General features: G+C 42.1%; 4 protein-coding genes and 1 non-coding gene across 5 annotated transcripts; 2 read left to right on the top strand and 3 right to left on the bottom strand.

The window, feature by feature from the left end:
- Positions 1-10,343: 10,343 nt before the first annotated feature.
- Positions 10,344-11,601, bottom strand: J4E84_011069 (uncharacterized protein; the record flags this gene model as incomplete). The annotated part of the gene is made up of 4 exons (XM_049393624.1): positions 10,344-10,589; positions 10,647-11,208; positions 11,266-11,519; positions 11,572-11,601. 4 exons carry the CDS (start codon positions 11,599-11,601, stop codon positions 10,344-10,346), a joined length of 1,092 nt encoding a protein of 363 aa, XP_049238663.1.
- Positions 11,602-12,333: 732 nt separating this feature from the next.
- J4E84_011070 (uncharacterized protein) lies at positions 12,334-13,802 on the bottom strand (the record flags this gene model as incomplete). Its single annotated transcript, XM_049393625.1, has 2 exons — positions 12,334-13,351; positions 13,447-13,802. The coding sequence occupies 2 exons, from the start codon at positions 13,800-13,802 to the stop codon at positions 12,334-12,336; spliced, it is 1,374 nt and encodes a 457-aa protein (XP_049238664.1).
- A 206-nt stretch (positions 13,803-14,008) lies between these two features.
- J4E84_011071 (uncharacterized protein) lies at positions 14,009-15,337 on the top strand (the record flags this gene model as incomplete). The annotated part of the gene is made up of 4 exons (XM_049393626.1): positions 14,009-14,309; positions 14,362-14,456; positions 14,505-15,089; positions 15,140-15,337. The coding sequence occupies 4 exons, from the start codon at positions 14,009-14,011 to the stop codon at positions 15,335-15,337; spliced, it is 1,179 nt and encodes a 392-aa protein (XP_049238665.1).
- A 539-nt stretch (positions 15,338-15,876) lies between these two features.
- Positions 15,877-17,007, top strand: KRR1 (ribosomal RNA assembly protein krr1; the record flags this gene model as incomplete). Its single annotated transcript, XM_049393627.1, has 3 exons — positions 15,877-15,936; positions 15,993-16,562; positions 16,615-17,007. The coding sequence occupies 3 exons, from the start codon at positions 15,877-15,879 to the stop codon at positions 17,005-17,007; spliced, it is 1,023 nt and encodes a 340-aa protein (XP_049238666.1).
- A 2,039-nt stretch (positions 17,008-19,046) lies between these two features.
- J4E84_011073 lies at positions 19,047-19,120 on the bottom strand. Its single transcript has one exon. It is a non-coding gene; the product is annotated as a tRNA-Ile (tRNA).
- Positions 19,121-23,171: the final 4,051 nt, after the last annotated feature.

The raw sequence follows: 23,171 nt of genomic DNA on the forward strand, positions 1-23,171 counted from the left end.
ACTATAGATATAAAGTAGCTAACCTAAATATTAAAAGTCTTATTATTCTTCTACTTAAGTCTATAGAAGCTTAAATTCTAAAAAGCTATAGTAGTATTAGATATAGTGTTAGTAGTATTATAGATATAGTCTAAGTTTATAAAGATATTTTCTATATTAATAAACGTATTATAGATACCTAGAGTAGTTTAGTACTTAATCTACTAAGTAGTAGAACTATAAAAATAGTTAATAATATAGTCTATCTAGTCTTATATAGACGTGTAGATATTAGTCTTTAAAAGAAAGTTATAGACACTATAATACTAGTACTTATACTTAGTGTAGTTAGTATTATTACTATAAAACTTCTTAATATTATATATCTTAGAGCTAGTAGCTATAAGGTTCTCTAAAATAGTAGAGTAGGCGCTAGCTAGTCTAGGTATAGCTTCTTAGCTCTAAAGCTAAAGTAGTACTTAGATATTAGGCTATAGCTACTATTAAGAAGAAAGAGTAAGTAGATTATTACTATAGCCTATAAATAGGTTATACGCTAGTAGTAAATAAATAGGCTATAGCTAGCCTAGAGGCCTATTACTATAAGTATAGCTACCTATAACACTACTACTAATATATATACTACTACTACTAAAGTAGCTACTATTAGTAGGTAGACTAAGGCACTACTATAGCTAGTTCTTATTATTAGTAAGCTTAGAGATATAGTTCTAGAAATAGATATTAAAGTTATATAATAACTAAAGCTTCTATTGCGTCTAGAAGTATAGAAATAAATAGAAGATAAATTATTATATTACAAGCTTACTTAGAAAGCTCTCTTAAGTAGTAAAGCTTCTAAGAGCTTATCTTAATCTATACTAGTATAATTATGTACTGTGCTCTTAAGAAGTATCTAGAGGTGCGTTCTACAACACACTCTCTAAGTAGCCTATAAGAGTAGGCTACGTAGTTATAATAAGCTCTTTTATTATAGCTAAGAATACTAATTATATACTTATTAGAGCGTGTGTAGCGCTAAGAGCTTACTTAGCGTACGCGCGCTAATTATAATATTACTAAAAATTATTTAATTAGCTAAACGCTCTCTACCTCTTATCTAAAATAAAAGTAAGTATCTCTAATTTTTATTAGTACGCTTACTAACTCTAGTAGCATACTCTATTATACTAATTAAACTAAGTATACCTCTCTACATCTATCTCTAAGCTCTATAGTATTATATTAAATAAGAATAAGTATAAGTATAAGAATAGCTACTCTTCTAAGAATAAGTAGTCTAGTTCTAGCTCTATAAGCGCCTCTAAGGCAACTTCTTTAAGCTCTAGTTACGCGAGCGCGTTAAAGGCTAAGCTATTAAGCTCTAATACCTCTAACTTCTCTAAGTACCTAGCTACTCTCTCTAAGGTAGAGAATTATAAGTACTTAAACAAGCTCTATAGTGTTTCTAGAGGCTCTTCTAAGCGTAGTTCTTCTAGTAAGAAGTAGAGCTCTAGTTCTATAAGTGCTTCTGCTCTTACCTACAACTTATTTACTACTCTAACTTATACTTCTAAGAAATCTAATCTATTTACTAAGCATAGTAATATAGTTACTTAAGAGTAGGCTAATAATATTTTATATTATAATAAGCGCGCCGCCTAGAAGTACACTAATAAGTAGTACGCTTATAACCTTAAAGCTAAGAATAAAGTAGAGTAAAAGTGTTATAACTAGATTACTTATAAGCGTTGTATTACTAGTTAAGCTATAGAAAATAAGTAGCGTCTGCGTTGTAAGTATAATAAGTAGATTAAGCGTAACTTAGAGCGTAGTAATAAGAATTCTAAAGCTAAGGTAATTACTAAAACTAAGCGTCTTAAGTCTAAGAATAAGCGCTTTGTTAATAAGCAGTGTACTAAGTAAGAATACTTTAAAATTTTACTTCTAAGAGCTATTAAGCTCTGTTAAAAGATAGTTCTAGAGAAAGTAATCTACTAAGCGTAGTAGTCTACTAATTCTATTAGCGTAATAGAAAAGTATAATAATAAGTAGGCTAGTAAGACTACTTAGAAAGAGTATACTAACTATAATTCTAACGTTGCTGCGCTCTCTTAGAAGCTTTTTAGTAATTTCTATAAGTAGCCTTCTAAGGTTGCTATTATAGTTTCTAGTTCTTTAGCTACTAGTAATGCTTATTCTAATATTCTATTTCTAGGTTCTTTAGATTCTAAGAGCTCTACTTCTAAGAATTCTACTACTATCTTTTCTAACGCTTCTAAGCTTTCCGCTAAAGCCTTAGGTAAGCTTTCTATTTCTTAAGAGAGTAGCACTATTTACAACACTTTACCTTTCTCTAGCTCTACTCTTAAGAAGAAGTAGTGTTCTTTTATTATTATAAGTAGTATAGAGAGCTCTCTCTTTAATCTAGAGCTCTCTATCTAGTCTAATAGTTTAGATATTACTAATTCTTCTAATAAGTATAATAATAAAAAGTATAATAGTAAGAAGTATGCGCTTAATAAAGATTCTAATAATAAAAATAATAGAGCTTTAGTAACTAAGTCTATATATAAGCGCAGCTCTAAGAAGCCTATTTTTATTACTACTAGTAAGCTCTATAAGATAGTGTGCCTCTAATACTTCTAGTCTATAAGCACTAGAAAGGCTACTAACTCTCTCTACAAAAACTACGTAAGTATTAACAAGAGTAAGAAGTCTAAGCACTGCCTTACTAGTGCTATTAGTAATTATAGATGTAATAACGTATATATATACTCTTTTTTAAGCTTAAGAAGCTTTACTAACTCTTTTTTAGACCTAAGTGTATAGAGAAGATTACTAAGCGTATAGTTAATTAGTTTTGCACTATAGAGTAGAACTTAAAAACTAGTTATCTACTTAATATTAAGAACTCTTACTTTTATAAGCTTATCTATAACTATAACGCTGCTTTTAAGTAGTGCCTTAAGCATAGCTATATAATCTAGAGGCGTAGTAAGAAGTAGAGCTTTAACACCTTAAAGGTAGAGCGTAACACTAATAAGTCTAAGAATACTTCTAGTATTAAGCAGTCTTAATCTAACCTTAATAATAAGACTAATAACGCTTCTACTTCTAAGCAGCGCTCTTCTAGTAAGTTTTATTCTAGTACTCTAACTTCTTAGTGCTAATAAGCTTTATAGAACTTTGTCTAGTAGTTAAGTAGATTAACTATAATAAGACTATAGATAATAGTGCAGCGCTCTCTAATAATAATAATAGAAAAGTATCTTCTAAAACTATTACTAATAATGCTATTATAGTTACCTATAAGAGTATTACTACTAAGCTTAGTTACGCATTTACGTCTGCAGAGAAAGTTATACTCTCTTAGTTCTTTATCTTAGAGTTTAAGTATCTCTAAGCTTATAAGAATACTACTAATAACTAGTAGTGCTTCTTTAACTTTGCGCTTAGATAACTAAAGAAGCGTTACTCTAATTATAGTTCTAGGTATATACTTTCTTATCTTGCTACGCTCTTTAGAGCGTATACTTTAATAAAAGTCTTTTCTAATAAGTAGTTTTCTATAGACCTATAAGAGAGGCTATACTTAAAATATACTTTCTACTACTCTCTAAAAAGAGTAGCTAAAAACTCTTTTATACTTTATAAGCTTTATAATACTACTAATAATTTAATATTCTTTATATTTAACTACTTCTTAAAGTAGATAAATTACTAAACTAATAGATTTTTAGTAAGCCTATTAGCTAGCATACTCTTAGTCTCTAGGTACTTAACTCTAAAAAACTCTTTAGTATACTCTTACCTTAGCTATATATTTTAGATATTAATATATCTAAGGTGTATTATTATACGCTTATTAGCGCTAACTACTAAGTGTATAGTCTACTAGTTATTACAGAAAATTATCTACGCTACTTCTAAGGTAAGCGTAAGCTTCTAAAACAGCTTCTTAAGAGCTATTACTTCTTTACTAATATACTTAAAAGTAAGAAGCTTTACTTCTATAGTTAAAGTTATTATAGTTATCTATTACACTACTTTCTAAATAATAGTACTTCTAAAGAGTATAATAAGGTAGCTCTATAAAGAGCGCCTAGTCTCTAGATTATCTATAAAAGAAGCGTTGCTATAAATTATAAGCTCTACTCTAGAGTACGCTCTATAGTAGATAGCCTAATAGTAAGTCTTGTATAAGTATATAATTACTTAGTTAACTACTTTAATATACTCTTTGCTTAGATTTATAAGAAAGTGCAAAAGCTTTAAAGTAGTGTATACTATATTAGGCTATAGTATAATAGCTATGTAGAGTAGTAATCTAATACGCTCTTAGTAGTCTTTAACTACCTTCTTATCTACTTTACCTATTAACTTTATAAGCTCTTAGCTTAGAAGTAGTATAGTAGAGCTTAAAGAAGTGCTTTCTAAGTTAAACTTCTTAGTAAGCTTGTCTAAATACTTATTATATATAAGCGTTATAGTATAAGTAGCGCAATTGCGCAATACTCTTACTTCTAGAAACTATTTAACTAGGCTTTTTTCTTCTAGGTTATATACTACTTTTATTATATTAGCAACTTATAAAGCTTTTTAATAAGTAGTGTAGTAATATATAAGTAGTATATTGTTAATATAGAAGAGTAGAAGAATCTTTCTTTATTTATTAAAGAATAGATAAGGCTTTTCTTTAGAAGTAATAAGACCTACTTTCTTTACTATGCGTAAGAGCTCTTTGTACTAGAGTAGTAGAGAGTTCTTTAGTCTATAGAGAGTACGCTTAAGCTTTACACACTTACTAGGCTTCTTAAAGCTATCTAGTATATTATATACTATAACTAGCTAGTGCTCTTAGTGCGTATAAAAAAATGCTTCTATAATATTAAACTAGAGAATCTCTAGATTAAACTTAGCTACTATTACTATTGCTATTCTAAAAGAGTGTAAGGTAAGCGTTACTGCATACGTAGAGTATATAGAATTAATTACTTATAGATCTTCTCTTACTACTACATAAGCTTTACACTTAATAAAGTAGCTATTCTAATTAACTTTATATATAAATACCTACTTTAGTAGAAGTAGGCGCTCTTGTACTAAGAAGCGCTTAATCTTCTTCTAGGTACCTACTCTATAAAGTGTGTTAATTTCTTTCTTATAGGCTTTGTAGAAGAGCTTACTATATAGATAATTACTAAGATTCTTATACTTCTTTAGAAGCTATAGTAGTTAATTATAGTATATGTATTTAGATAGCTTATACTTCTATAAAAGTATATTACCTAAGATTATAGCTACTATAATTAAGTAAACTATTATAAGCTCTTTCTAGTCTTCTTCTACTCTATATAAGTATTAGAGAAGACTATTTAGAAGGTTATTATCTTATATACTATTCTATAGATTATATAGCGCATAAACTTCTAGTTTTTCTACTTCTAGGCCTTTGCGTTACTCTCTAATTCTAGAGCTTAATTGCGTTAGTTCTCTATAATTACGCCTCTAGCGTGTTAGTCTAGAAGTAGGTAGTAGTTCTATTTTACCTTATTCTAGAGAAGTTCTAAACGTAGAGCGTACGTAGAAATATAGTATACTTAGAGGCACTCTATTCTAATAAGTACTATATGCCTTATTCTAATAAAAGCTCTCTATATTAGAAAGCTATTTATTACTTAGTACTAGTAGGCGCTTTTCTCTAGTTTAGTGCACTTTCTAGGCACTACTATTATACTTCTAACTAGACCTTATAGTCTAGTACGCTCTAGGCTCTAGTATTTATTCTAGAGTAAATAGGTCTATATACTCTTAAGAGTCTATATAGATTTCTAGTAGTTAGCTAGCTAAGCTTTCTACTTATATAGAAGATGTATTATGTACTACTTATTAATTAGGCTAGCTAGCTTATTTAATAGTAAGCTGTAATATACTACTCTCTAGCTTCTAGATAGAGTTTTTAGAAGTATACTAGTCTTGCGCTTTGCTTACTACAGCGTAGAGTTAGTTAAAGATATCTTTATACGCTTCTTCTACGTTATATAGCTTATTCTTATATAGAAGATTAATAATATATATAAGCTCTTCTACTAAGTACTTCTAGCTACCTTTAGCGCTACTCTTATAGAAAAGCTTCTTATTAAAGCTTACGTTTCTTGTTATAATTATTTAATTAAGCTTTAGAACCTATATTCTATAAATATTAGACGCTCTATATTCTACTAGGTATCTAATATAGCCTCTTAGTACAACTTTAAAGTTACGCTTGTCTTGTCTAGCTACTTACTCTCTATTAAGTAGGTAAGCTCTATAGCTATAGGCGTAGATAGTGCTCTAATCTAGGTAAAGGTTAGCTATAATAGTATAGACTTTCTTACTATACTCTATACACTATATATTAAGTATAGTGTTAGGTACTAAGAGATTATAAGCATGTAATAGGCTTATATTATATAGCTAGGTTGCTGCTTCTATAATATCTAGCTAGAGCTTTTTAGAGAGATTTGCACTAACTCTTATCTTAATAAACTTAGTAATTATCTTCTAACCTACTCTCTCTACTTTTCTATTTAGTTTATAGATATAGATAGAGGTGCGCTCTATAATAATACTCTACTCTTTAGCCTATATCTTAAAGCGTAACTTACCTCTCTAAGGTAGCGTTATAACATTATTATCTTAGATAATAACGTAGATATTAAGCTTATACTAAGCTATAAGAAAGCTTATAAAGTTATAAAAGACTCTTATAATCTCTATAAGCGTTTTAGCTTAGAGAGTATATTAATAGATCTTACTACTATAATTATCTTTAAGCACTATAATCTAGAGCTCTTTATTACAACTAGTAGAAAAGTTAAAAAAATTCTATAAGATCCTCTAATAAGGTCTTAGAGCTTTCTTACGTAGTTATCTAGAGATACGCTATCTTGTATAAGTAATAGCGCAATACTTATACTTACTTTAGCTTATTCTCTTAATACGTATATTACGCGTATTCTTAATAAGAGCTTAGAGCGCTTCTAGACCTAGGTAGCCTACTCTTACGTGCTAAAGCTTCTCTATATTAGACTAAGAAAGGCTTCTCTAGAATTATTATAAGCGCTAGTTATTAGTTATACTTATTATAGTTAGGTAAAACTTTAAAGAATTATATTTAATAAACGTAAGCTTGTACTCTCTCTTAAGCTTTGCTAGTATAAAGTTATTAGTAAGCGTTTCTATACAAAGCGTTAAGTCTAACTCTAGGTACTATAGTCTAGCTTTATTAAGAGCTACTTCTAAGATAATATTAATATAGAAACTCTCTATAAGTGCTATACTTATTAGAATAAGATCTTCTATATGCGGTCCTCTTTTTCTAGTTAAAGCGTTTCTAATCTTTTATATACTATGTCTAAGTACCTAGAAGAAGAAGCTTTCTACTTCTATAGTGCAGAATTTGTGTGCTCTTATAAAGGTCTTTAGCTTAAGTAGAGATATATTATTAACAAGATATACTACTACTCTATTATCTAAGATAGTGCTTGTAGAGAGCAGGTAGACGTTAAAATCTATAGTAGAGTACATACTACTAATGCTTAGCTAACTTATAATAAGAGTAGAGTTAATAAGCATTACCTAAATTAACTCTAGATAGATAGAGTTTAGGCTCTTAATCTATACTTACTATAGAGTAGTCTATCTCTTCTTGTTAAAAGCTCTCTATAGGCTATTATACTTTAAGTCTCTAAGCTTAGTAGTAATCTTAGCCTTAGCTTTGTTAGAAAGCTTTAGAAGTTTATCTATAAGCGCTGTTTCTAAACGCTTATATATAGTAGTAGACTACTTATAGTACTATCTATATAGGCAATTCTTCTTAAGCTTCTAGAATAAGTTATTATTATTAGAAGCTTATTATAGTACTTCTATAATAGTAAACACACTGCCTCTACTATTAGAGTAAGTAGCATGCTCTTAGATTAGCGTAGTAAAAATCTTTAACGCTTATTTAAGAGTAACCTAAGTTCTACTAATAGTAAGAGCTTTAATAAGATTCTACTATATAGAGCGCCTCTATTCTAGAGTAAGCCTAACGCTAATTACTTCTAAATAGTTCTAGATAGTAAGCGTATTATTAACTTTAGTAAGTTTATACGCTTTAGCTTAGGCTAGAATATAGAAGTATTTCTATTACTAGTACTTAGCGTTAACACGTTCTTGTTGCGCTTTCTAGAGGTATACTCTATACTATAAGTATATAAGATTCTTAGTGTAGTTCTTCTCTAGAGAAAGCGTAGACTTAAGGTGTTTAATAAGTACTTATAATATAGCCTCTTTCTCTATAGAAATAGAGAGTATAGTAGAAGCTAGAAGCTTTAGGCTAATAGTCTAATTAACCTAGTTCTAAAGATACCTAATGTAAGTGCTCTTTAACTACTATTCTATTGCTTATACCTTATACTTTGTAATAGATAGGTTATACTTATTAGTATAGAGCTTATTAACTAAAGTGTTCTATATAATTACTACTAGCTCTAGAGTAGTTAGAACGCTTGTCTAGATAGAAGTAGCTATTTTAGTGTTAGAGTTAACATTAGTCTAAATTTCTCTACTTAGAGCATAGAATTTAAACTAGATAAACTACTTAGGCTAATACGCTAAGTTAGTAAGCGTAAAAGCTTTTGTAGAGATTATTATAGAGTTGCTTATTATAAGTAATAGAGTAGTGCTTCTATAAAAGCGCAAAGATTAGTAATAGAATTAGTATTACTATACTCTATTAAACGCCTTACGTCTTAAGTATATAAATACAGAACTATATTATCTTCTTAAAGCGCTAGGCTTATAACTATTGCGTCTAGAAGTATAGAAATAAATAGAAGATAAATTATTATATTATAAGCTTACTTAGAAAGCTTTCTTAAGTAGCAAAGCTTCTAAGAGCTTATCTTAATCTATACTAGTATAATTACGTGCTATGCTCTTAAGAAGTATCTAGAGGTACGTTCTACAATAGCTTCTTATTAGTAACTATAATATAGCTAGTGTAGAGATTATAGACTTTTATTATACGCGCGCACTTCTTAGTAAAAAACTTAATCTTAATATTAGTAATAGTATAGGTCTAAGCCTTTACGTAATTAATATAAGCTTTAATAGCTTTTTTATAAAGCTAGGCTTTATTATAAAGTTACTAAACTTACTCTATATAACTAAGTTAATTATCTATAATATTAATAATATAACTAAATATAGTCTTAAAGTATTTCTTAATAGTGTTATAAAACTAGGTAGAAGTCTTTATATTAGCAAGAATCTTCTCTTTACTACTAGAGTAGACATTAAACAAATATATAAAGATAGCGTTAGTATTATTATTATAACTAATATTAAAGATAGTCTAGCTACGTAAGTTAATAGCTATTTTAAGTAACTAATAATAAAAAGTATAATAATACTTACTATTATCTTTATTACTATTCTTATTACTATCTTTATTACTATTCTTATAGCTATTAGTAATATTAAAGCGTACTTTATAAGTACACTAGTATTTAGTAAAAGTAGTAGCGCGCTTCTAGTAGAACTAAGCTTTCTTAACTTTATTAAGGTTAGAGTTATTCTTAAAGTTACTAAGCTTATTATTAAAGCTATTAGTAACTTTTTATTAAGTCTAAGTATTAGAATTAGCACTACTAGCGCTAGTAGCGTTTTTATTAGTTTTATTTAGCTAGGCTATTATCTTATTAGTATAGAGAATATAAAATATAGAGAGCTATAGTAACTTTATATTACGCGCTAGAATATAAAGCTATAGTAACCTAGTATTACGCGCTAATATATATTAGTATTACTTTATAACTAATATATAATTTATATATAAGTAGGTAGACTTATCTTAAAAAGAAGCTTATATAATATAAGAGATATAAATAAAGATAAATATATTTAATAGAATATAAGCTATTATATAAAATATAAAAGTGTAAGACCTTTATATATAGAAAGCTAGTAGGTAGCCTAGCCTAATTAGGCTAGGCTAGTTACGTAATAACGTAATAGAATAGAAACTAGCTAGAACTGTAATAGATAAAAGAAAAAGAAAAAGTAAAGAAAAGTATTATTAATAAAGTTATTATAGCTAAAAGTCTAGTATCTTTAGTATAATATAATTTATTAAAAATACTAAAAAAAGATTTCTAAAAAGTTAATTACTGTAAGCCTTAACCTGTAGGCGGGGTGTATATAGAGAGTCTAAGAGGTAAGGTATATGTAAGAAGTGGAGAGTTTCAATTTGTGTGTAGTGCCTAAGCTGCCGCTATAGCTAATCGAATCCTTCGATCCAACGGGACCAGAACCTTCGCTGCAGTTTCTCAACCCTAAAGAGTAGAGCTCACAGCCGCATCACCCGCACCCGCCTTCCCCTTAGGCGCCTGTGCATCGAGCGGAACATTCAACCCCAATCGCTCACGAGTGGTGTAAGTCGCAATGCCGCCGTTCGTATCGGCTTCCGTAACGAGTTCCTTGCGACGAGTATCAACCAACAGACGGATGAGATCAGGACGCATGTAGTGGCCCGAGAAATCAGCCAACGCCTTGGTGAGGTGGCACTCGTTGAGATCGATCTAAGTAAGACATGTCAGTGGACCGATCACGCTGGATTGGTGATAAGGAGAGCTTACATCAACGAAGAGAAGACCATCAAAGTCCTTATCAGGCTTGCAGTAAAGACTACCATCAGGCCGATAAATCCTCGCATGCCCATTATAAGTACTCGGATCCGTCTCCGGTTCCACCCCCTCCGGCGTCGTCTTCTTAAGCCCCTCGACACTCAACCTCTGAAACGGCGCAAGCGTCCACGTCCCCGTCTCAATCGCATACGCCGGCGTAACAAGATCACTCGCCGGATCCGCTACATTCGTCGCCGGATCGGGATACTTGAGCGTCTCCTTGCCCGGGTAGACGGGCCAGGCGGCAATGTGGATTTGCTCGCCTTCGGACACGTTGAGCGCTTTGAGGAAGGGGTTCATATTTTCCCAGCAGTTGAGTTGGCCGAGGCGGCCGAGTTCGGTGCTAGTTACGGATTTGAAGGTGTCGCCTGCGCCGTCGCCGTAGACGAGCTTCTCGACGTGGGTGGGCTTGATCTTGCGGCGGTGGTTTATGACTTCGCCTGTGGGGTCGATTAGGGCCTGCGCGAGATATAGCGTTGCGTGATCGATCTCGGAGAAGCCGAGGGAGACATAACTGTGTGCGTTGTCAATACAAGTCGCACTACCTATCCGCGACGACCACACTACTCACATCTGGTTATCCCTCGCAGCGCGGCGAATCCGACGAAACTCTTCCGAGTCCATAGGCAACGAGTTCTCGCGGTACCCCTTGAGCATGGGCAACGATTGCTGGTAGTTGACCTTCCACATCCAGTAGGGATAGCCGGGGATCCATACTTCAGGGAAGGCGATGAGCTTGCAGCCTGCGTCGCCGGCTTCTTTGATGAAGTTGATGGTCTTTTGGACGCCGGCTTCGAGGTCGAACCAGCAGGGCTCGGAAGTGACCTGTAGTTTGATCAGATGGAGGGCGGAGGGGAAAGGGAGGGTGGGAATTTACACAGGCGGCTTTGTACTTGGTGAGAGGCATGATGGTGAGATGGAGACTCGGTAGTGGTATGTTTGGATGGGAGATGGAAGTTGAAAGTATGGTCGATGAATGATGCTTGAAATCGACGGTCATTGCCAACTCTTAAATACCCAAATCCCAATCTCCAACCCCCTCCTCTCTGGTTACACAACAGTCTCCATACACCCTCACGCTCCATTCTAGACGACTCACTGTTTGTCAGTTTCGCGCCAGGAGCATCTTCCCTGTATCTTCCCTGCAACTGGGCCTGCAGCCGGTTAATTGACGTGCTTCTGCGAACGTGGTGTGATCTGCCGATAACGAAGTCGAATGAGAGTACGGAACTGTCTGCAACGACTGCACCAGACAATAGAATTGTGGACTGATGTTCAACATCGACGTCGATGCGTCGTTACGAGCGTTGATGCCGCAGATGCCGCGACCCAGTGTTAGCGGCATCATGACGGTGCCGGTCGGCATCTCTCGCCGGGCTACGTCGTTGTACGACCCGAACGACGCCGTTAGTTGATGGAACGCGTGTTTGACTTTGATAGAAAGGCCGATGAGGAAGCGACAACTGTCCCTGTATCTGTCGGCGTATGGTCGTTTGCTGCTCGGAGATCGGGCACGTAATGCCGATGGATATCCGCAGACTTGGAGCTGTTGTCAAGAACATCGAAAACGACACGACCGAGAAAGATGACGAATTGAAGTTGTACTAGTTTCTTCGCAGCTCCGTCTCCAGAACGAGGCCTATGCCTTGATGTTCGCTGGTTGCTTGTAGTATTTACTGGGAATGAAGGGCATCTTAGTCACGACAGCCTTCCTCTTCCTGCCACGCACAATGACCTCAACTTCAGTTCCTGCCTTGTGCATACCGTCCTTGACATAACCCATCGAGATGTTCTTCTTCATGGTGGGCGAAGGGCAGCCAGAAGTGATGGTGCCAATCTTCTCACCAGCCTCGTCAACAATCTCAGCACCCTCTCGTGCAGGCGAACCTTCTACAATGAGCCCGACGCGACGCCGTGACACACCACCGCCTTCAGACTTCTTCTTCAGTTGCTGCAAGATGACGGAATCACCGTGGAAGCCGCCTTTTACGCGGCGGTCCTTGCCGATGATCCAGGACAGTCCGGCCTCGACTGGTGTGGTCGTGTCATCAAGATCGTGGCCGTACAAGCACATGCCCGCCTCTAGTCTGAGGGTGTCGCGCGCTCCTAGACCTGCGAAACGCAACTCATCCTTGGCGGAATCGAGCAGGAACTGGGTCACGGCTTCGGTGGCATATGCAGGAATGCTAATCTCGAAGCCATCCTCACCCGTGTATCCACCCCTGCTGACGAGCACTTCGGCATCGGTGCCCTTGATGACGGCGTTGGCGCATTGACCGAAGTAGAGCGATTCGAGGTCCTTCTTGGACTTGTCGTCTAGCACGCGCGACAGTATCTCGGCGGACAGCGGGCCCTGGAGGGCGACCAGACCTTGGCCATCGAGTATGTTCCACTCTACGGGCTGATCGGGGTGTGCATTCTTCCAGGCCTCTAGCTGCGTCTTGAAGTAGGCCGTGTCCTTTTCCCTGCAGCCGGCATTGGTGACGACGTAGAAGCGGTCGGGGAGACGCGTGACAACCGTGTCGTCGACGATGCCGCCGGTGGAGTGCAGCAGTGTTGACAGCGTAGACTGGCGCACGGGGAGCGACGAAAGCGACGACGGGGTGATGCTCTCGAGGAAGGCTTCGGCGCCAGGCCCAGAAAAGTGGTGCTGGACCCTGACCAAATTAGCGCTGAACGTGATTGGGGTGTCGAACAACAGTATTCATAGCATTCCAAGATTGAACATGGCGTTCTTCGTCACTGAACTTACATGTGTCCAACGTCGAACAAGCTGGCCTTCTCGCGCGTCCAGTTGTGAGAGTCGATGATGCTCATGTCGCTGTACTGGACCGGCATGGCATATCCGCCAAAGGGCACAAACTTGGCGCCATACCTGCTGTGAAGTTCGTATAGGCCCGTCTTGCCCAGTTGCTCGTTTGCGCCTGCAGAGGAAGCATACCGGACCTGCTGCTGCGATAGTCGTGTGAGGTTGCGGGGACGTGGGGCTGGAGTCGCACGCGTTCTTGTGGAGTAACTCGCGACCTGGGCGTATTCTGCCCTCCAAATGCGCGGCGCAAGACCATTGACGGCCGGGCGCATCGCCAGAGCAGCTTTTTTCGAGGCCATCTTGCGTGGGTGAGGAGGAATTCTGGTGTTTCGTTCCCCGACGGGTATACACGGCCGACTATATATCGCCAATGACGGCAGCTCCCAGCACCCTAGGCCCCGACGAGGCCCAAGCTCCCCCGACTGGATTCCATCCACCGAAACGGCCATCGTTCCCATAACCGCCTATATCGCGCCGCGACTGCCCCAGACGAACCGCAGCAACCATGTCCAAGGGGAGCAAGTACCTGCTGGTGTCGCTGCCGACGTCCATCTCGCCCTCGAACCACCAAGACGACGCCCTGACTGCCCTGCGCTCCACCGTGACCAATGACGTGGGCACCACCTCGCCCTTTGCGATTCCCAACTTCAAGATCGGAACCCTCGATGCGCTTGTCCAGCAGGCGGATGATCTCTCCAAGCTCAACAATGCCTGCGAGGCGGTAGTCGCCAAGGTCGGCGACAGCCTGAGGCAGATACTCGACGGCGACGAGGGCAAGATACAGCAGCAGAAGACGATCAACGACAGTAGGTGGACTGCGCAGTATGCGATTGTAGTCCAGCAGCTCACATGACGTAGAGCCTGTCGACCAGTATCTGCGCAACTTCCAGTGGAACAAGGTCAAGTACCGGGCCGACAAGTCTGTTGCTGAACTCATAGACGCACTGCAGAAGGTGAACACTACACACGTATCACGCTGTACCTTTAGCTGACAAGGACAGGAAATACAAGGCATCGACAACGACGTCAAGTCCAAGTTCAGCCAGTACAACCAGACCAAGAGCGCCCTCCAAGCCGCCGAGCGGAAGCGCACAGGAAACCTCGCGACCAAGTCCCTCGTCAACGTCGTAAACCCCAAATCTATCGTCCGCGACTCGGAATACCTCGATACGCATCTCATCGCCGTCCCCAACAACAACGTAAAGGACTTCTACAAAGACTACGAGGAGCTGTGTCCTATGGTAGTGCCCCGCTCCGCCAACGAGCTCGCCAAAGACTCAGAATTCACTTTGTTCGCTGTCACCACCTTCAAGAAGCATTCCGGCGAGTTTGTGCACAAGTGCAGAGAGAAGCGGTGGACACCGAGAGAGTACCAGTACAAGGAGGGGAACAAGGAAGAGGAGGCCAAGGAGGCGGAACAATTAGCCAAGGACGAGAAAAAGCTCTGGGGCGAGGCGTTACGGCTGGGCCGCACAGGATACAGCGAGAGCGCCATGATCTGGATTCACGTCATGGCGTTGAGGGTCTTTGTCGAGACGGTGCTGCGATACGGTCTGCCGCTCGACTTCGTATGCGGAATAGTCCAGGCAAGTTTAGCCTACCACGAATCCCACCACGTACCTGCTAATTTTCCCAGACCGATCCAAAGTCAGCGAAGAAGGTAAAGTCAAATCTCGATTCCGCTTACGCATACCTCGGTGGTAACGCCTTCGGCCGCGACAGCAAGGGTCGCATCCAGAAGGACGACCAGGCTCTGTCGACCGACATGGCACAAGCTGGGCAGATGGAGCAGGAGTATACGGCGTACGTATACTACGAGTTTGAGGTGCTATGAAATGTTGTCGAAATGGCAACGACCGTTTGATGGGGGACAGCACGGCTTAGACTCATAGCTGGAGTTTTGTAGATAGCTTTCCACGAAAGCAAAATGAGAAACATGGCATATTTCATTTCCGTCCATGCTGATCAACGTGCAGCGCAAATTTGGCACAGTCTAGAAGTTGTCCACATCAATCACATTTCCTGATGGCTACTCCAGAATCTGGACCGCTACATCCCCTTCCAACCAACCAATCCATTGGACATGGCCCGGATACTCCCCTCAGTTTCAGCGCCATACGCCCACTCCATAGATCTTTTTCGATCAGCTGATATCTCAGCTGTGGTACCGGTAGAAACACGAGTTTGAACGCTTGAAAGAAGAGCGCATGCGATGAGGTGATGCTAGATTGAGTGAAGGAGTAAGTGTTGCGGAGTTAGCCCTGCCAGGTCCGGGCGGTGGCAGAACTTTAGCGCGCCTGGAGTGAAAGTGCAACTTCTAGAAAAAAGTTACCCGCACCCAATCGCAATCCGACCAACACCGGATCGCCCACCATGCCGTCCACTCACAATGCGGAGAAGCCCTGGGATACCGATGACATCGACAAGTGGAAGGTACGTTCGCGCCGGAGCTGCGCGCATGCAGAAACTTGCCTCTAACGCTCGCGCAGATCGAGCCCTTCAAGCCCGAAGACAACACGGCCGGCGCCTTCACCGACGAGTCCCGCTTCAGCACGCTTTTCCCCAAGTATCGCGAACAGTATCTGAAGGGATCATGGAAGTTCATCACGCAAGCGCTGCAGAAACAGGGTGTGGGGTGTGAGCTCAACTTGGTCGAGGGCTCCATGACGGTATGGACGACGCAAAAGACATACGACCCGGCGGCGATATTGAATGCGCGAGACCTGATCAAGCTGCTTGCGCGAAGCGTGCCGGCGCCGCAAGCAGTCAAGATTCTGGAGGATGAGGTGGCCATGGACATCATCAAGATACGGAATCTGGTCGGAAACAAAGATCGCTTCGTCAAGAGGCGGCAGCGCATATTGGGGCCCAATGGATCAACGCTGAAAGCGCTGGAGCTGCTTACGGAGACATACCTGCTGGTACAAGGAAACACAGTCGCGGCTATGGGTCCGTACAAAGGCCTCAAGCAGGTCCGGCGCATTGTCGAGGACACGATGCACAACATCCATCCCATTTACGCGATCAAGGAGCTCATGATTAAGAAGGAGCTCGCCAAGGTAGGCTCTACATGCACAAGCTATATGAGATACCCAGACTGACTTTACCCAGGACCCAGAGCTAGTCAACGAGAGCTGGGACCGTTTCCTCCCCAACTTCAAGAAGCGCTCCCTCAGCAAACGCCGCGTACCCCACAAAGTCACCGACAAGACGAAGAAGACGTACACACCGTTCCCGCCGCCGCAGGAGAAGAGCAAGGTCGACCTGCAGATCGAGAGCGGAGAATACTTCCTGGGCAAGCATGCAAAGGAGAGGAAGGTGCAGGAAGAGCGGGAAGACAAGATGAAGGACAAGATGGACGCGAAGAGGAAAGAGAGAATGGCCGAATACGTTGCGCCGGAGGAAGATGGCGGGGAGAAGAAGAAGAAGAAGCGGAAACGGGAAGAGGGCGAGGGCAAGGAGAAGAAGAAGAAGAAGCGCAGCTCCGAGGGCGAGGCTGCTTGATCTGTAATATGCGACGCGAGTTCGATGCGGCAGTGTCGCGTTGCTCAAAGTGGAGTATGGGCGCATTCCTTCTTGCTGGGAGAACACCATAAAAGCATTGACAGGTGTTTAGGTTAGCTTGATAAGTTCAAAATACCCAATTCTGTATTACTACCATTACGTCTCGCTCATTTGACGCTTCTTGCGCTCAAGTAAGACTACGGCTTGGCGCTCTATACTTAGCGACACATGCCAAACGTCTTGCGTCTCATCCGCGAACCTCTATCTTACGCAACTCGACTTCGCACGTTCTTCGTCATGTTAACACAAACCCATATTAACAGGCTGGTCAGTTCTCGTATGCCCTTACCGGAGTCAAACCATAATGCGGAACCATCTCATTTTCCTAGCACACGCTGCACGCGTTGCGTCTTCGACAATACCTTGGCATCAACAATGCCGGCAACAAAGTCCACTCTACACCCTCTCTCTCCAAACCTCACTTGACGGATCCCAAGACTACGCATCCTGCCCCCCATCATCCCTCCTCTCAGACACAACAAATATCAATAAACAAAACTCACCCTACGCACCATGGTCCCACCAACCGCTCTGCACGCCACATCTCCCCGGGATAAATGATACACTCTGCATCTACACAGACGATACCTTCAGCCAAGGCCGCGGAATCTCTATCGTCACAACACCATCTCTAGCCCGGGAATTCGCCTCTTTACCCGCTTTCCTGGACCCCTCAGCCCTCACGTCGAAGGACATCAACGAACCAACCTCCGTCTACACCACAACCCCCCTCCCCGGAAAAGGCATCGGCATGCTCGCCACGCGTTCTCTCAACTTCGGCGATGTAGTAACACGCCACACACCAGCTTTCATCGCGTATCTAGAATCCGAGCTCTCGACAATAGACCGCGAACAGCTCTGGCGCATCGCGATCGAGCAGTTACCCGGGGAATTCAAAGAGAAGTTTTTGGGCTTGGCGACGGTGTATGGAGATGAGAGGGTAAAGGTGCAGGATGTGGTTAAGGCGAATACGTTTCAGGTGGTTGTTGGGGGAGCGAATCATCTGGCGGTTTGGCCGGAGACGTCGAGGTTGAATCATGCGTGTAATCCGAGGTATGTATGTTCCTTTCACGCTGAGTGTTTGATTCTTTGAGGGGGACGAAGAGGAGATGCGGAGCGCATGCTGACCAGGTGACAATAATAGTGCGCAATACGTTATCGACACCAACCTCTTAACACACACCGTTCGTGTTACACGACCGATTGCTACAGGCGAGGAGATCACGATATCATGTAAGCCCCCCACAACCCATCACTCACCCCGAAAGCGCCCACTAACCACCGGCAGATACATCACCCCTGGAACCAACATCCTCCCGCCAGTCGCACCTCCAATCCGGCTTCCACTTCACATGCACCTGCCCACGCTGCCTCTCCCCCTCCTCCGACTCCACCCTCTCCCACATCCACGCCTTGCAATCCCAACTCAACGACTGGACACCCACTTCCTCGGCTTCACCCGCTATGGCGGAAGGCCTGCTGACGATCTACCGCGGAGAAGGGTTAGAAGGCTTCATGGATGTAGCCTATGGTTTTGCGGCGTTGGCTTATAGTGCTGTTGGTGATAGGGGGAAGGCGGTGGAGTATGCGGAGAAAGCGAAGGAGGCGATTGAGATGAAGGATGGGATGTGGACGGAGAATTGGAGGATCTGGGAGGAGTTGATTGGGGATGTGGAGGGGCATTGGAGTTGGAGGAGGAGGGTGTAGGGGGATTAGTTAGACTTGAAGATATCTCAAATCTGTTAACATGTCTCGCTGTATTGTCATCATCGAGGAGACTTCTTGAGCGAAGGTGATAAAAGAGAGAGATTAACAGGCAGGCTCGAGATAGTTATCTAGATAATCGAACTCGTCATGCGGGCTACAGATCAACCTACTAGACCTCCAGAATAGAGTTTTGGACATAGAATCTTCATAAGATAGCAAAAAGAGCAGAATCTCTATAAGATAGCAAAAAGAGCAAAAGGAAAGGACTTTAGTGGTCACTACGAGGGTCGAACTCGCGACCTTGGCGTTATTAGCACCACGCTCTAACCAACTGAGCTAAGCGACCGATGTTGTCTTGTAATTGGATGGGAAAATTTGAAAATAGATAATTCATAGCCATGGTTTTGTTGCCTTTACTTAATCTTAAGCGAGCGTGGAGTTGTAACAATGTCGAGAGCTTTGCAGACGAGTGGGGTCTTTGCCGCTGGTTTGGAAGGAAATTCGCCCTACCCGAGAGATGCTAGCACTTCGCGATTCTTCACATTGAGTAACAAGATAGCTGCGACTACCTCCTGGCTCTGCCTTCGTTATACAATGAAATGCACCGATGCAAGTGCAAGGATGACAGCGTCCAGCGTCCAAGATATCAACGCAACAGCGAAACCGTTCCTCTGGAGCATTGTTCCTTGCAATCTAAAGTCGATTTAGATCTTAGGGGGATGAGTTAGGGCTCGAATTGAAAGCAGAGTCCTAGAGTGGTTCTATCGTATGCAAAGATGCGTACATCTAGGTATGTTGCCTTCATGCGCCTCACGCTGCGCCCCCTTGTCGGATATTGCATATGTTACACAAGTCAGCCTAGATAAGCTGTTCGACCAATGAGCAAAGTATATCGTCCCCCAGCGGGTCAGCCTTGTCGACCTGGGAAGGCTTACATGCTCAGCCTGCCGCGCAATCGCGGTCGTTCTTTACGACCATCGTTATCTGCTTCTTTGTCCCGCACGTTTCTTGATCTTACCGCGGCATCTCGAGATACTTACAACATGGATGATACCTGCGAAAAGCAAGTCGACTCCCCCAAAAGCAGCGCAAAACGCGTGACGCAACCGCTGCGTTATCGTACCAGGGCCTTCTGGCTCCTCGGCCTTTACACTCTACTGATCGTCGTTCCATGGGTGTTAACATGCGTGCTTGCGCACCGGCCGATCAACGCGAGCTCATACGTACGACAACAAGGCTTTCGCGACCGTGAGGTTGCGAATATGCACAGTTGGAAGATCGCGGTCGACGTACTGAACTCCATTACAGGATTGATAACCAGTAAGCAGCATCCCAAGGTTTGCAAACGATAGTTTGCCAGCTACCTACGCTAATCACGTCAACCACTATCTAGTTCCAGTCTTATCTGCAGTCTTGGCTCAAGCAGCTGTGCTGTTTTGTCAGAGGCGCAAGCCGGATGAGTTCCTAAGTCTCAGAGACATGTTTGCGGTAGCGGATCGCGGTTGGACCAACGTGCCTTTACTTTGGAGGTCGATATGGACCCGGCCATCAATGCCGGGTGGAAAATCGAGCGCAAGATTCTTGCTCCCAGCAGCCTGTCTTATCTTTCTCGGAGCTATACAGCAGCCTTTGTACCAGATTCTGGTAAGAGTCGACACAATTTCTGTAGTAACGTGCAGGGATATCCCTTCTTGGTATAAATACGGTGATTGTAAGGGTGTTCAGCTTTATGAAGAGGTGGGAAGAGACCCTGAACCTGCAACGATGGTCCACACGAGCAATCTTGGTTCGCGGTCTCATTTAGCTTTGGGCCTGGCATCACTTTCCGGCCACGAGTCGCAACCTTATCTATGGAGTACCAACGCGACATACGAAGCGACGGGTAACAAATTTGGACAGGACAGTCTTGTGCCGGACTCGTTGAACTACTGGATCTTCCAGCGCAAAAACATCTCGGACTCTGGAGAAGAGCCGGTCCCAGACTTCTTTGCGGCAGGCGTCCCTACGGGGACTACAACAGGAGTGCTACGCCAGCACCTTATGAGGCTTAATTCTTCTGTATCATGCCAAGAGATAGATCCAAGCGAGTTTCCATCGCGTTGTCCTGGTGATCATCCTTTGACTGTCTTCTGGGAACACGTCGTAAACGCCAGTGTGCGCATATGCGTTCCTGGGGATTATGCTACCTTCCCGTGGGCTCTGAACCGCAGTCGTCAGGAGCTTTTCGAGGAGATTTACATTCGCATAGAGGATACAGGCATTGGTTCTTCATGGGGTCCAGGATATACGGATCTCAATCTAACTTATACTATTCACTGCGTGGCGAGGACTACGAGAGGCTATTTCGAACTCGGCAACAATTGGAATAATAACATATATGGGCCACTCCTCGAATTATGGCCAGATGCTGTACAAATGGCGAATGACTTCAACGACTTCACTGATACTTGGGAACAACAAGGCGCCTGGGATTCGTCAGTAAAACCCTTCGTTCCTTCGGACATGTACGTAATGCAGAAGGCGATATATCGTTGCACTAACGTAAAGTAGAGACGACTCTTCTGGGGGCCATAGTCCAACAATCGATTGGCCTGAGAGCTATGGTTTTGGACCTGCAGCCGTCGATATTTCTGATTCCTTCACGTGGCAAACACCAGGTCCCCTGATGACAAGCGCGCTTGCGCTGTTTGGAGAAGGCTCATGGCTAAGTGTATCCGCTGGTTACGTTTCGAAGGCATCATTCGATCCTACCAATAATACCGGATCTTACAAGAATGCTTCATGGCAGCTGTTTTGCCATGGGAAGCCTTTCTCGCAACTTCTGATATACACAGACCACGATATAGGCTACAACTGCAAATACATTGATCTCGACATTGTCGAGGGCGACGGACCGCACGAGGATGAGGTCTTTTTCGCTATGCGTCACCTCCTTGGCGCTTTTGCTCCGGTCAGCGAAAATCGAGCACTGGACGACTCGGAAAGTCTGCTAGCGACTGCCATGTTCGTTGCAAATCAACGTTTTCTTACCTTACTCTCTCCCGCTCCCGAGCTCTCAAGTTTATACTCGATGGGACGTATGATCTATGCTTCTCCCGGTGTCGCCGTACAAAGGCCTGTCCTATCAAAGACAGCGACCATAGTACTCTCGGTTCTGATAGCCCTCCAATTACTCGGCTTGGGTTATCTGACCTATTACCTATATCGCGTCCCAACCTGGTCAGACCAGCTAGACGCCATGGCTATGGCGCGCATCGGAGCCTGCATAACAAAGGCGTACTTCCAGCCATCGGCCCAGTGAGCAAGGAAGATCTCGATGCTTTACAGACTGTGAGCGGCTTAATCGGCATAGTCGAGAAAAGCCCGCGTGGTAAAAGCTCAACGACCAGATCCGTGTCTCCCGATCTAATAACTACGGGTGACTCCGACGCGGAGTTGCAACGGCTCAATTTGGCTTGGGAGGGTCGTGAAAGCTTTGGAGATAGCACAAGTCGCGAAATCTCAATGATTGGATCTGTATCGCCTGATCTGGCTAGTACCGGTGACTCGGAACTGGAATCGCAACGGCTCGATCCGACTGAGGAGGATCACGAAAGCTCTAAACATGGCAGTCCAGGCGCTATGTCGCCCACCCTGGCTACTACCAATAGCTCAGACGCCGAGTCTCAACGGCTCAACCCGAGTGAAGAGCTTCGTGGAAGCTTCGAAGGTTTCAGCACAGGGGTTGAGCTAGGGTTGGACGCTCCAGGACCGATCCTTACGACGGATGTACCGCGCCGAGGCCCATATGTACGCGGTATGAGAAGAGTTTGGAGGACATTTCAGTCGACAAAACGTCCGTAGATCAGCGAGCCGAGACCTCTCGAATGTATCTTTGGTTTGTGACTGCATGTCAGCATGAAGATCGTACAACATGGCAACAAGAACTCAATGTGTTCGAGGATCTGAACCTATCCCGTGATTATCGCAGTGCAAACCTCCAAATCGATCTGTTGAAAGCAGAAAATGACGTAAATTACGAATGTCTAGCGCACATCAACAAGGCGTCTTAACTACGTATCAGCGTAACAACAACCTCCAGAAAAGCAAACACCAGCCCTGGTATCATCAGCTCGCCGAAGCAACTGGCAACCCAAACAAAACGCCCTTGAATGAAAACGAGAAAAAGGTTGCGAAAAATAAGACATTATGCACTAATGCCGCCGAGCCTGAAGATGCAAAGGCGACTTTTGGTATCCGATATGCTACAGTCCAACAGACAGGACGGATGTGTATGTCGTTGAAGAGGTATATACGCCGAAGAAACGCCAATAGGTATGATACAGTACAAGTGAGATGCGGAATAGGTGATGAGATGGTATGATGGGGGGGGGGGGTTTAAAGGGGTTGGGCGCCCC

This window comes from Alternaria hordeiaustralica (genome assembly GCF_023758085.1).
Source record: "Alternaria hordeiaustralica strain BMP 2776 chromosome Unknown scaffold_54, whole genome shotgun sequence".
NCBI classification, from domain to species: Eukaryota; Fungi; Ascomycota; class Dothideomycetes; order Pleosporales; family Pleosporaceae; genus Alternaria; species Alternaria hordeiaustralica.